The sequence below is a fragment of the Mycteria americana genome, chromosome 3 (genome assembly GCF_035582795.1).
Source record: "Mycteria americana isolate JAX WOST 10 ecotype Jacksonville Zoo and Gardens chromosome 3, USCA_MyAme_1.0, whole genome shotgun sequence".
NCBI lineage: Eukaryota > Metazoa > Chordata > Aves > Ciconiiformes > Ciconiidae > Mycteria > Mycteria americana.
In genome coordinates this window covers 8517085-8531806 of record NC_134367.1, presented here as the reverse complement: position 1 = coordinate 8531806, position 14722 = coordinate 8517085, and the positions used below count along the sequence as shown (strand labels likewise).

At 41.6% G+C, this 14722-nt stretch overlaps 1 protein-coding gene across 1 annotated transcript in view; it reads left to right on the top strand.

Moving 5' to 3' along the window:
• The window catches only part of MFSD2B (MFSD2 lysolipid transporter B, sphingolipid), a 40816-nt gene extending 30174 nt beyond the window's left edge, over positions 1-10642 (top strand). Inside the window, exons 10-14 of the mRNA XM_075497830.1 lie at positions 266-346; positions 4523-4632; positions 5902-6045; positions 7600-7776; positions 8815-10642. Of these exons, the coding sequence (XP_075353945.1) occupies positions 266-346; positions 4523-4632; positions 5902-6045; positions 7600-7776; positions 8815-8872 (570 nt within the window). The 3' untranslated portion in view covers positions 8873-10642. The remainder of the gene's footprint in view (positions 1-265; positions 347-4522; positions 4633-5901; positions 6046-7599; positions 7777-8814) is intronic.
• The last annotated feature ends 4080 nt before the right edge of the window (positions 10643-14722 follow it).

Genomic DNA, 14722 nt, shown 5'->3' with positions numbered 1-14722 from the left:
GGCTTACATTAGGAAAAGGAAATTTTAAGACACTGCCTTCTGATATTGGACTGTGGAAAACCCTCTCATGGATAGCTTTTGTTTTTAATATATAATAGTGAAGTAAAAAAAAAAATCACTCAAAGGATGAGGAGAAACAGGAATCTGCAAGTTCACCTTCCTTTCAGACTGTAATGTACTAGACAAAAAGATGTCTGTGAGCTCTACAGCTGAAGACGACAGTGGCAGTAAGCACAGTACAGATATGTGTTTTTGTCAATTGTAGGTATCAGCAGCTGTGAGCATTCCCTTCTGGCAGAAGTTTCTGCAGCGATTTGGCAAGAAGTGTGCAGCATGTGGGATTTCGGTAAGGATTTTCTCAAATCCTTTGAGAAAAAAATCTGCTTGTGCTCACTTCATTTGACAACTGGAGCCACTTCAGGAGCTCTTTCAAGTGCTTACAACCTCAAGCTACATGAAATTTGCTCAGTTTCAGAGTTTGTTTTAAATCGTTACACCAAATTTCAGACAGATTCCAAGTTTCCAAGAGAAACTTGTGAGAAATGGATTGATGCTGACGGGAGGTCCCAGTTTATTTAAGAATCTGCACAAGCTCTGCATTTGACTGCTCTCAGAAGTGAACCCCAGTGAGGTTTTATAAATTCAGATCTGCGTTGCCTCAGGTCGACAAGTTATCTGTTGTACAAGGCTTGTTTTGTCTTTGTATATGGTGCTGAGTTGACTGCATCTGTAATTCAGTCACAGAGGAGGAAACAGAAGTCTGTTACACATCCTTCTCTAAGACACGTAAGAAGGCAGGGGTGCCCACATCCCTCTGAACAGAGATGGACAGTTATTAGTGAAGTAAAGAAATAGGTGACCTACCTGAGAAAAGAAGCCTAGTTTAACTTTGAGACAGCTCTGCAAAGCCAGCTCAGCAAGCCTGCCCTGGTCTCTGATGGATTATTTTATGTCCTTCACTTAGTGCAGACAGCAACAATTTTCTGTCATCATCCTCAGTGAGTCATTGTATAGGCCTGTTCCTCCCCATTTTTCCCCTGTTTACCTTCAATTACTTATGAAAGAGGAAAGAAAAATTGTCTGTGTTGTGGACAACAAAGCATGAGGACTTGGAAAATCCAGCCTGAAGCTATATGTCAAAATCTGAACAAAGCTGAAAAGATTAGATCTGGTGACAATTGTTGAATATAATAGAACAGTTATAATTTTTGGAATTAAAATCTGTGTGTTGAAATGACTTCCAAGAAGTAACTTTAGCTACTTAGTAAGTAAATTTATTAAGCAGTAACTTTAAAACCCAAGTTCCAAATACGCTGAATCGTTACGTGTTTTGAAGTAGGTGTCTGGAATCCAAGTCCCATCCTCATTTCTTTTTAGCACTTGAGCAAAGAGAATTGCCAAAAGCAGTATTGGACCATTGACTGGACCAGGGAATGCAGATTTCCTCCTTAGGAAATCTCCTCCTCTGTCTACTTGGCTATGAAAAATGCTTTCTTCAACCAACTTGGCTCTATAAATTTAGTTTAACATGACTGGAAAGCCTGTCAGCACCTCTGTAAACATGGTTTAACTTAATTTTACAGTTGAGTTGCTTGAGTGTATTATGGTCTAAGTGGGGGCTGGATTGAAAAAAAGCCACCTCTCTATTTCACCTTGCAGACATTTCTCAAGGGACTCTGTGTGCTCAGTGATGGATTTTGTGTCTGGCAATGCATCACAGGGGCTTCCTATACTACCACCTTGTGTGATCCGTACAACTAATCTGTTCTCTCTCACTGTTGAAATAAAATCACATCATTTATGGCTCCTATGTTTGTCACTGGGGAATGTTCTTCTGGAAGGGAAGGAGACAGGGGAGAAAACAAGCTTTTTTCCTCCAAAACCTTACTCAGCTCTCAGGGTGAAGATGTAATTTGAAATTCAGTTTCCTGAAAAAAAATTTCACACTGCTCCAGACTAATTTTTCCTATTAAAGTGGTTCTATGTTGAAGAGACCCCTGAAATACTGTAGAAGGCAGGGTATGTAGATAAGCAACAAGAATCTTGGCTTCCTTCCACTAAAATTTCTCCTTTTTCGCTCATTCTTCCACAAGAGATGACAAACAGTCTAAGTACTGACTAAGTATCTGAACTTCCTAGAAGCTTAAAGCCTGGACTTTCTGGAAGTACAGGGTCATACCCAAGCAGGATCCTTGATAGCATTCTTCCCATGATCAGGTTGGTGCACAGGCTAGAAATGAGTCTCTTCTGTTTATTTGCTTCTGCTTCCACATGCTATGTTCATTTAGATTGGCTGCTCTGCCCTCACGGGGCAAACGCTGAACTTACAATCAGTAAGTCTCTCAGCTGGTGACTGGAGGTGAAGTTGTCATGAGACATTTTAAGAAGTGCGGCAGCTTGTTGGTTCATGGTTTTGGCAAGGTGTCTAAAAGTGGGAGATCGCACTCTCTCACAACTCTAGCTTCCATCCTAGCCAATAATAGCTTTTGGCTGTGGGTTTTGGAGGATTTAGTAAAAAATAAAAATTCCAAAAATGTCCCCAATCTTTTCACCTTCCCACACATACGCAATTGTTTATTTGCCACCTATCAGCACTGTGCAGCATGGAGGCATGCCCTTGGATGAATCCTGGCTGTGCAGCCCCTTTTCCACTCTCCCATCCCCATTTCCACTCACATCTTAGCTGCACCTTTTCCTGATTTGCCCTACATAATGTGCTGCTGCACAGGCCAGCATCCCAGTAGGGTCGCCTTCCATAGTGCTGTCAGGGAATGGATGGAAGACATGATGACTGTAGGATATCATTTATGACTCGGAGGGCAGCAGCCCTGTGACTAGGGAGCAGGGTGCCAATAACAGAGTATTTGCTTTACAAGTAGGAAAGAAGGAGATGCATTAGCTGTTTATTGCAGCAGGAACACTGCCCCCATGATTGCACTGCCATTGCATGAGTGAGACTTTAGGGCATTGTAGCCTCAGTCCTGCAGGCCTTGCTTCTCTTTCAGTAGAAAATTACAGTTACAGTGATTATTATTATCGATCTAGAATTTTGTTTAAGTGCCTTGGTTTCTGAGTGGGTGCCCCATGTGGCGCATAAGGCAGTAATAAAATTGCTTACAGACAACATAAAATCTTGTATTGCTGGAGTGCTCTCTTGTGGTGAAATAACGATTTTGCCACAACATTGGGCTAATGCAAGGATTATCTGTCTGTGCTGGGAACTTGCAGTCAGGAAAGGTTATTTTCTGCCTCCTTAGGTTAGGAGCAAATGCTTTAGATGGGAAATGCCTTTAAAACATAAACATAATGGATTAGACTCCAGGACTCCCAGAATCACTTATCATACAGAACTGTAAATAGCAGTGCTTAGGGGAATCACTCTCTGTGAAAGCTCTTCTCATACCCTCAGCTCCCAAGCTGCAAGTATAGAGGATTGAAACACTTAATGTTAAACTAATCCCCCATCATTAAAAAGCCCTGTAGATAAGCCCCTGGTTCTGGATTCTACATGTGCTGTGCCCATGGTTCACAGGCGTGGGAGATGGAGCATGTGATGGGTATGGGACAGCTGGGCTGTATGCATTCAATCAGCATTTAAAATAGTGGATTTTCAATCCTGTAAGCCCACTGCATCAAGTTGAAGTTGAGGAAATCTGGTGGTTTTAAGTATTGCCAGAAAACAAATCCTGAGGATCCCAAATTAGTTTGGTTCTGAGGGTAGCCTTAGTGACTTGCGCAATGTCATGAGCGTATCTGGCTGCGTGGAGTGGGAGTAAACCACACTGCCTTCTTGGGTTTAGTTGTTGCCAAATACCTAGATTGCTTTAAAGTGGTCATTGGAAATGAAGGTGTAAGCAAAATCTTCTTCATTCAAGACTCAAGATGATCTGTGAAATGGGATATTTACACTTTAAAATAACCATTGAACCCCTGTCCCTCCCCTTGAAATGCAGTGAGATGATGTTTCAAGGTTTTGTCTCTAATAGTAAATTAAATAGTTCCACTGGCCTAGAATAGAAACTGGTGTTTGGTCATCTCTGTTACTAAATTGGCAGAAAAATCTTAGCACAAGCTAATTAGCAATCTCCCAAGAAGTATCTGGGCACAGTTTGGGTACTAGCCCACTTAAGGGCTCTTCACAAAAAGTATTTATATGGCCACACTTCTTTTGGAGACTATGAATGTTTAGAAGTATGAATGTGGTCAGGGTCTGCCAGTTGGCCTCATGACTGATAAATAGGCTCTTGGGACTGTTTATTTTACTAGTGCAGTTATAGCCCTAATACTGCTAACAGAGAAGTCGCTGCCGTGCCTTGTCCTATTTTTCTTATTCTTCTGGATAGATAAATACAGATTGGCTCAGGCCTCTTTGGAAATGCCATTTCACCAAAATACTGAAGTGTTAGGCGTTGCTGTGCGTGAACTCTTTCCTAACACAATCTTATATTTTGAAGGGAGCAATCTGTATACCATTGAGCAGTGCATACTCTAAGTTAGATGGACTGTTTTTCTTCTTCCTCAGTGGATGATTCCTTTTGCAGTCATGCTAGTGACCATTCCAAACCTGATCCTGGCTTACTCCGTGGCCTTCGTCTCTGGTCTGAGCATTGCAGCATCTCTTCTGTTGCCATGGTAGGAGAATTTTACATTTGAGGTGGGGAAGGGGTATATGTCTACGTTACGTGTATGTACTACTGTATGGAATTTGCCTCCAAAAGAGGCAGAATTTGGCAAGAGTCACTTCTTCCAAGAATCTTTTTCTGCTTTTATAATACAGGCTATTTGCAGTGACGTGACTTTGGTTGCCCTGTTGTTAACAGATTATGTCTACTGTTACTGTAGCTGCTCTTTGTACATAAAAGTATATAGATAAATCAATAATGTAAGTAGTTATAGAACTTGTGATAACAGTAAATCAGTTGCTTAGGTTTGGTTTCTAACAGAACTACAGGAATGATGAAGTTAGATCAATTAATGCTGAGCAATTAAGAATGTAGCAGAGGAAACATAAGCCTATGTTTCAGAAGCAGGCTATGTATCCCTGCTTGAGCAGTCCTCCGTTATAGATCAAATAACACAATGATATGATTAGAAGAAACTGAGAATTCAAGGTCCTTTGCTCTTGAGGACTGAAAATATGTGAGGAAAAAACTGCTCAAGTATGAGCAGGATGGGACATTTCCTCTCCAGAGGGAATAATTATTATTCAGGTCAAATTGACCAGAAAGCAAGACCGTTGCTGAGAGAGCTGTTTTGCATTACTCATTTGTACAATGCCCTGAAAACTCCAAGAGATCATGGAAACATAGTTTGAAATAAGCTGTCAGACTACATAAGCTTTTCTGCACAGAAAGTGAGAAGCCCTTTTTTCCAACAGTACATCGTGACATGTATTGGAAATAAAATGTCAATTCACAATTGACATTTGAGCAGCTTCCATTCTGATTCCTCATTACCAAATTGTCTCTTTGAAGTAGAGAGAGAACAGGCCTCATTGGTTTCTGAAAATTTTGTTATCTTGTCAAAAGAGTAATTTCAGAGTGAAACTATTCAGAGATTCAGTGTCCCTTGAAATCTTAAGAAACGTCTTTTTTTGTTATTCTTTTTTTAATATCACAACTTCTGATCGGAATGACAGTCAGTCTAAAGAATTCTGTCACCTCCCAGCAAGTGTTTGATAGTTTTTCAGTGATTTTGTACTTCGTAATATGTGGCCATGCACTTCTTACATGGATTTTTGCTCTCCTGTCCAGCAGTAGGACTTTTTGAACTGGAGTCTTTCATGTACATGACTACATCAATCAGATCTTAAAGAAGGAGGAGGGGTGTACTCTTCCAGTAAGTTTGGACTTTGAGAAGAGATTTTGGCTTGAGTTTTTCCTTTATCTTGCTCATCTCTAGGTCAATGCTGCCTGATGTTGTTGATAACTTTCGCCTGCAGAATCCTCATGGAAAAGGACATGAAACCATTTTCTATTCTTCTTATGTTTTCTTCACCAAGATGTCAGTAGGAATTGGCTTAGGAATTTCTGCAGCAGGACTGGAGTAAGTAACACTGTTTCCACTTAGTGAATCTACTCTGAAAGAATTCTGAGGTTACTCCACCTTTACCCTGTGGAGTTAATTGCCTTTTTGCCCTGAGCCTGAAAGTGCCAGCAGCTCCAGATGGCTGACCACTAAAGACAGGATTGTTATCATCTAGGCCAGACCACTGAGCATTAAGTTGCCTGCCCTAACATGTTTCAGTTCAGAAAGACCTGACTTCCCTTTAGATTTTCCTCTTTCCAAATTACTCATGTAAATTTTAGTGGCTTATATAAATAAAGAACTAAACATGAAAGCTCAGCAGATGAAGGTCCTCCACAAGTGATACAGCTGCTTTGTGCATTCCCTGTTGCATCTGGGTCGGACTATGTATACGAGCTTGTAAGTCTTTACATGGATTGGAGTGCTTTCAAGGGTGCCTAATGGCCTGTTCCACATAAAAGGATCACCGATTCCTGCATGGTTTTAGGGAACTGGATACTGATCAGAGTCAGGAACAGAGTCTTTCTCACAGTTCTGCCCATCACCTAGACCATGTCAGTTTGGAAGATGTTTTGTGTTCTCCTTTCACTTTTGCCTTGTCTGTTCTGACTAGACAGTCAGGTTGAGAAAACAGTCAGCCATCTCCTGCCCTGCTTTTGTGCATGACCTAGCAGAAAGGGCTTTGCCTGTAGATATTACAGCACACAAGCACACAATAAACACTTAGAAGGGAACTTGTCTGAAATACTATCTAGCCCTTGGCTCCAAGTTAGGTTTTGGTAACCAGAATGTTTTGCTTCAGGGCCTTCAGCTGAAACTGCTAAATGACAGGCAGTGCTTGGCTGAGCGTTTTGGGCTTAGGAATTTTAGATGCTTACTGCTAACACCCTCAAACAAATCACTGTTCACCAATTAGCCCCTTTTCAATTGCATTCCAGTTAGCTCCCAATTTGCCAAGGCAGATGTTTGTGGGAGAACACAGAAGACAAAGTGATGCCAAATGAGCTGTAGCCTTCATAGGTGCATGTTCAGAGGAAAATAAACACATTCCACAAATTGGGGCTGGGAATTTGAGTATATCAGCAGTTGTGGGACTGCATGGAAGCCCTGAATCAATGAACTGTAAGTGTGTACCTAACTCTAAGCACTTGAGTAAATTTGTCTATCTTGAGAAGAGTGCTTAAGTGTGTGTTTAAATTCAAGTTAATTATTGCTGTTGAAATTGGTCAGATTACTTGCATACTTTTAAAGCGCAGACTAATTTTGCCTGAATATTAATAGGAAACACATAACAGATCAATTTCCTTACATGGGATTCCATGCTCCTCTTAGCAGTTAAATGTTATATAATAATAATGAGAAAATACAGAGGTAATGCAGTTATCTGAAATCAAGCACAGAAATAAGATTTGAAAAACAAGATTTGAAACATGTAGTGGGGGAAGGAAATAAGAGAGGTGTAGGAAAAATGGGAGAAGTCTTGAAGAGTGTTGGGGGAAAGAAGGGAGCCTTCAGATGAACGACTGCCTTTTAGTTTTGGACATACACACACCGTTATTTCCATTTGTTTAGGTTTACTGGATACAAGCCAGGGATATGCAGACAATCCCACGATGTGATCCTCACACTGAAAATCCTCATTGGAGCGGTCCCTGCTATCCTTATCCTTGCAGGTTTATTTATACTTCTTTTCTACCCAATCACTGAAGAAAGTCGGAAAGAAACAAAGCTTGCACTTGAAGTGTTAAGGTAGGTTTAAACTGGCAGCAAACAGCAGTAACATCGCTGCAGCAGCTCTTAGTCATACTGGGCAAAAAATTATTAGCTACCAACATACACCTCTATATTCCTTACAACAAAACAAAACAACACTCTATTAGTTGAATTATTAACTGAATGGTACCATTACATGCTCCAGTATCTTATTTTTGTAGTGCAGTACTACCTGCTTAGAGGACCATTTATTGATATATCAGCTGCTATATTTTACTTTTTCTCTGGGGTGGCGCACAAAGCACTATTGCGGTATGGTGTTTCAAGCCAGAAATGAAGAATATTCTACATAGATTAAATTTCTGGAGAAAATGTGAATAGTTACAATTTACATGTACGTAGAAGAAAATGGGATTCTTGACTGCATTCTTAGTGTTTGTGGCATTTAAGAAACATCCAAACCATTTAGAGGCGTAGGCAGGAAAGATTGTGGGAGAAAAGAAAGGACAGCTTTGAGCTGTTCTTTCCCTTTTTACCCTATCACTCTCCCTTCCTCCCCTTTCCTCTCTCTCCAAAGAAAATCTTGCTGAGCTCAAAATCATCCAACTCTGTCAAATGAAGCCTTGGTATACTGAGGACGTACATAAGAACAGTCTATCCTAGCAGACTGATGGATTAAATATCAAAATATTTTGTTACTCTCTCTTGTTTTTATTATCCCAAGTTACTGGAGTTGGAAACTGATTTCCATGCTAAGGGATCAATTCCAGGGCCTAAGCACAGGTATCTGGGACCAATTCATTGCCCTAAGGTATCTGAGGTACCTGCGTGGGGTTGGCGGATATGACACAGGCCTCTCATGCATCAGCTGCTTTCTTGAGCGGCAGCTGCAGACCAGAGGGGACAGGCTAAACAATCTAAAATGGTCCCTCTGTTTAGGTACTTTAGTCACTGTCCGTGACAATCACACCTTGCTGGTAGTTCTCATGGTTTGAGATTGTCAAACTGTAGCTTGATTAGTTAGCAATAAAAGCCAGAAGTGTGTTCACGTATCATTTGTTCTGCTTTTAACAGAAGGAGCCATCAAAGCACCGAGAACCTGGATGACCACAAAGAGGACACCTTGGTCTGAAAGCTCTGAATACAATGACTTTCCAAATACAGCCTCACATCCCACGCACAAACTCTGTGAGAGTTTTCCAGGTCATTTCTCTGCTCACATTTTGTCAAAAAGGATAAAGGATGATTCTGACACAGTCAGCAATGAAATCAAGAGAGGACACCACCGTGCAAAATATATATCTAAGTCCATGCACTGTGCTAAAAAAGAAATTACAAATTACTAATGTTCAGGAATGTAAGCTATTGAAGGCTTGGAGGTTTTTTTGTTTGTTCTTCAAGGAACAATGGAAAGCTGTGATCTCATTGCAACAGGAGATTCTATGGACTTGTAGGTCAAGGGAAAAAAGTGTAAATGTCATGCACCACCCAAATTTTAACTCATGTGATATATTTCACCCTTAGAGACTGAGTGGATTTTGAACATAATCTCTACCTATAAATTGCACACCAGTGTGTTTGGAAAGCACTTGGGAATCCTGAAGTATACTATATAAAGTTAGGATTTACTTTGTTTTGAAATTAAGCAAATCACTGATACAGACATGTTTTGAGAATTTTCTCACAAAGAGTTTTTCTGAAAGAGATTTTGATGTAATTTAACGTTATAGATTTTATATGAAACAGAACCTTACATTTCCAATTACTGGAGTTCCCTGCTTCTGACACCTGTAAACTGATCTTTTTCAGAGAATGAGTACTTAGCATTTTCAAAATCAACATCTCCACTCAAGATACCCAAAATCAGTAGTCCCTTCCAAAAATTAGGCTATGCCATTCAAATTTCTGTAAATTTTGGCCTTTAAGTAATCATGATACTCACCCATTTCTCATGTGGGTGTAGGCTCTCTGCCTCACAAAACACCATGGCATGGCTGTTAATCTCAGTTTGCACACTGTGTTTTATAATAATGAGGCTACACCTGACTTTTAAATGGTGATATTTGTCACTCAGGGATGTCATCTTGCTTTGGATACATTAACTGAAACCTCATTTCTGCTATAGATTCACACTGCTGAACACATTTTGTAGATGAAAGATGCATCTAACCTCAGGTGCTTTCTGGAGCACTTAAGTTCAGACCTGGTCATTCTGGGCTGCTTCTGTAGTCAGTGGAGATACAGAGAGCTCCAGAGGCTGACTCCAAGCTTAAGCTAAAATGACTGGACTCTGAAGACATATCTAAATCTGGAGGGGAGAGCCATGAATCCAAGAGTTGAAGGCTTGCTCGCCTTGAAGAAATTAGCACAATGCAAGACAAGACACAAATTTACAACCCACTGGCTTCGCTGTATGAATATGAGGGAGGGTGCCTTTATTTTGCAGTAGAAGTGCCTTTGCAGGACTGGCTTGCCACTGTTTGGGAGCGTTTGCAGTAGGTGCCACTGGAGGCAGTGACCACAAGTAATTTGCTCGGGGCCATCTCGGAAGTGACTCACAGTGCTGGGACTGCAAACTGGGAAAGCTTTTACTGAAAGACACTGTGAAGTAAAATCAGCGCATCCACTGAGCGTCTCATTAAGTTTAATACTGAAACCTTTTCAGGCAAGTTTGAAGTCTAAGGCCTAATGAACTGTCCTAATTCAGCAAAACGCTTAATCATGAGTGAGCTTTAAAGGATATATTTTGAGTGTGCATGGGTAAGAGTTAACTATGTTTAAGACTTCTGTTGAATTGACATCTACGGCTGGGGTTTTTTGGTTTCGGTTCTTGGACAAATCAAGATTTGTATGCCTGGGGCATATGTGTTTACAACAATAAAAACCATAAGCCTGTTTACAATTTCGAGTCTGATGGAATTTGAAATAGCAGATTTACTGCACTTTGAAGTAGGTAAGTTATGTAGTAATATCGCATAGCTCCAAAACATCATAGAAAACAGTTGGGGGGGGGGTGATTTTTTTCTGTAATAGTTGTGTATTTCTGAATAGTCTTCTTTAAAAACAACCAGAAGTCCCAGTAAAGGCTGTTAATGTTTTTTAATGGGTTATGTTTTCAGCTGCTATAAATCTGTAGCTACAAGGCAGCGGATCCGTGTCAGTTTACATAAGCCAAATACTTAGCCCAGTGATAAAAGGGTTGCAGAAGCTGCTGGCTGTGGTTGATTGGAGTAATTTGAATGTGGTTTAAGATATTATTTCTAGAGCAGTTGTGCACTTGCCTCTAAATTGCACAACACCCAATCTGAATTCAGTCTCTTGCAAGGTAAACTTAGTTGATTGTAAACGGTTTTCCTCTTCTCCAGAGACAATGTGATTTTTATCTAACAGAAATGTACTCAGTCCTTACTTTGCATATGGTAGCAATAATGGGAACTGCCAAAATGAAATAGAAAGCTTCCGTAGATGAAAAGTAGCAGAGCATTTTTATATTTTGAAAATCTCATTATTTTATTTCATTATTGGAGTTGTACTTTTGTTAAGAAAACGAATGTATTTTTGTAAGTAAAGAGGGTGGAAGAGTAAGTGTAGGGTAAGTTTTTTTGTAAATTTCTTTTTTTAGGGCTTTTTTTTTTTTGGTGCTGTAAAATGAATGAACTTTGTATGTCTCCTTGTCAGTTTTAAATGATGTCTATGCCTTGTGTATGTTCAGAACACGTGACTGAAAGAAGCAGATTCTTATATTGACAACCATTCAGATTAAACACTAATCTAATGTAAACCTCCTGCCTTGCACTGATTGGCAGTAACAAGGGCCAGGTTCAATCCCCAGGGGCTCTCATTCAAGTAATACCCAAATACAGTCGTAAGAATATGGGAGATTGGATTAAACCAGCTGGGTGCCTAATGGACAGCACTTCCCCACCTGCACGCGAGCAGTTCCAACAAATGGATTTACACAAATAGAGGAGGAAAAGAAAAGGATAACGGAGCTACCTGTCACCAGGTAGTCCCCTGTAAGGCAAACCATGCCCATTCCTTGCCCCTGCTGAAATGTAGTGATGGCAGCCCAAACCTTCTATACTGGGCTGATTGCTGGTATAGTCAGTAGCTGAGCTAGTCGCTAGTCTTCTCTTACAGTTTCATCCCCCTTGTAGTTTCTGCCTAAAAATAAAGTCGAAACCTTCCAAGGTTATACCACCTTCCTGAGTGTTACTGCTGGTGATCAGTCTCACCACAGGTCACGGCTAACCACGCAGGCCAGCTGCGGTTCCCCATCAGGCACTGAAGGAGGGGGTTGCTGTTAGCCACCGCCACCAGCCGTGTCTCCTGCTAACCATGTTCTCCCGCCTTGCTGTACCCTGTCTGCCCCTGAGCTTGCTGACCTGCCACAGCTTAGGCGGATTAGATCACTTGTGCTGAGTCCCCCACTTTAATAGGTGAATACCACCTCGGACATCTGTCCCCGTGGCGTCCCTGACGGCTGGGACCTTCGGTGTCAGGTCTCACTGGGTTTTCAGCAAGGCCTCTGTAGATTTGAGTACTAATTCCCTGAGTCACTCCTGCACCTTATAAGACTCGCTGCTAGATTCAATCCCTGCTGCATCCTCTCATCTCTATTCACTTTCTGCATTCCAAGTAAAATAGTTGAAGTGGGCAATGTTTTAAAGCCAAACCTTGCTTTTTTGGGTTCATAGTTTGTTTCCAAATAGCACTTGTTCATGTCCTTTTCTACTTGCCTTCCTGGGCTGTAGATAGGAAATGCAAAATTAAATCAGTCTTCTTGAGAGAAGCAGTTTTCTGAAGGGAAACTCAGGTCCTTTAAGGCCTGGCATTTGTTGTCCAGCTCTTTGAGGAGGAGGAAGAGAAGGCAAGTTAGTTCAAAGTCTCATGTAGCAGGGTACAGCCAGTAGCAGCCTAGTGTGTAGTGGTCAATCACATACCTCGTATGAATTTCATACCATAGTTATGTAAAAAAAGTCTCAAAGTCTTACAATACAGTCCTTGCCTTCAGAAAACTTCTAGACTGATTGATGGAAAAGTCAGTTGGATTCATACAGCTGGCAGGTGAGGGAGGGAGTTTTGTTTTCCTGCAGTTTTTGAGACCACAAGTTCCTCATGCTGCACTGAATGCTTTTTTTCCCCTTAACTCTCTGCAAGACCATGGTTCAGATATCTAGCAAGAGTGCTGAGTATTATGGTTACAAAAATGTGTATAGGTTATAGGCTTAAAGTATGAAATCAGATAGCTTTCACATCATTAAGCACCAAATCTGCTGCATAAAACAGATGCTAAGCCACTGGGAAGCTTCATTGAAAAGACAAAGCAGCAGCATGTGTCTGTCCCTCGGGCAGAGGAGGAGACTTTTTGCTATGTTGCACCTGAGAATTTACAGTCTCTGAAGACACAAACTGGCATGACACAGAGCTGAGCAAACAACGGAGGGGGAGTTGTCCTAGAACGGTGGCACTCTGCAGAAAAGTTGGGTCCTCAGTATCATAGAATCATAGAATCATTAAGGTTGGAAAAGACCTCTAAGATCATCTAGTCCAACTGTCAACCCAACACCTCCATGCCTACTAAACCATGTCCTGAAGTGCCTCATCTACATGTTTTTTGAACTCCTCCAGGGATGTTGACTCCACCACTTCCCTGGGCAGCCTGTTCCAATGCTTGACAACCCTTTTGGTGAAGAAATTTTTCCTAATATCCAATCTAAACCTCCCCTGGCACAACTTGAGGCCATTTCCTCTTGTCCTATTACTTGTTACCTGGGAGAAGAGACCGACAGCCACCTCACTACACCCTCCTTTCAGGTAGTTGTAGAGAGCGATAAGGTCTCCCCTCAGCCTCCGCTTCTCCAGACTAAACAACCCCAGTTCCCTCAGCCGCTCCTCATCAGACTTGTTCTCCAGACCCTTCACCAGCTTTCAGAGATGCTTAGAGAGCAGCAGTCTCTAACCCTAACTGGAGAGCAGCAGTGCTGTTGGATGGTAGGGAAACGTGAATGTTTGCTCCAGAAGTGTGGAAGCAGAAAGAAATCTTATTTCTTGTCCTGATCTATTTCTTGTCCTGAATTATGTTAGACAAGACTATGAATTTCAGCTACGCCCTTCAGCTTTCTCTCCTCATTTTTGCTGCAATCTGCTGTAGAAGGTGAGGAAGGATTGCTTAGGCCCTGTGGAACTGATGGTCACTTGCTCAGCTTCACCCGATGGAGGTACACTTCGGAGACCCTGCACCCATCCCTGCCAGCTTATCTTTGCTGATGTATGTGGAATCATCTACATTCAGCAAAGGATCGAAAGGATTTCCTTCACACCTTAGTATTCTCCATCATGGACTTTCATTTCTGTTTTACCTAGAGGATGTTTTCACCTGTCTAGGGCCAACTCAGGCCACCAGCTTGTCATCATGGTGATGGAACCAGGTTTGCACTGGCTGAGAAGTTTCTGCCCAAACTAGCTGCAGCCCATGAGGAAGTATTTCCCTTGTGGTTCTGAAACAAACTCACCCTTTGGTCACCTTCAAAGTCATTGAGAAGAATCCGCACATTTGCCACATCCAGCAGCTTCAGCAATTCTGCCAGTGCCAGCCACATCAGATTGTGAATCTCAGTGCATAGATGTACCTGCTGACATCAGTGTGGGATGAATGCAAAACTGTAGGCACCTCCAGACTCCTGGCAACGTCTCAGCCGTGCTGAGCTGGCCAGGCTGTGAGAATGGGCAGCTCCAGAATTCCTGAAGTGACTTGTAGGGGTGAAAGAATCATAGAATCATTAACGCTGGAAAAGACTTCTAAGACCATCTAGTCCAACCGTCAGAGCCACAAGAGAAGAAAGCTCCCTAAAAACACGCTGCAATCCTCTCCTAAGGGCTCTTGGGTTGACATCAATGACCAGGTGGAAAGAAGTTGGATGTGGAGACCCAAATGCCACATGCAGAGCCGAGGAGACTCAGAGAATCAGTTAACACTTTC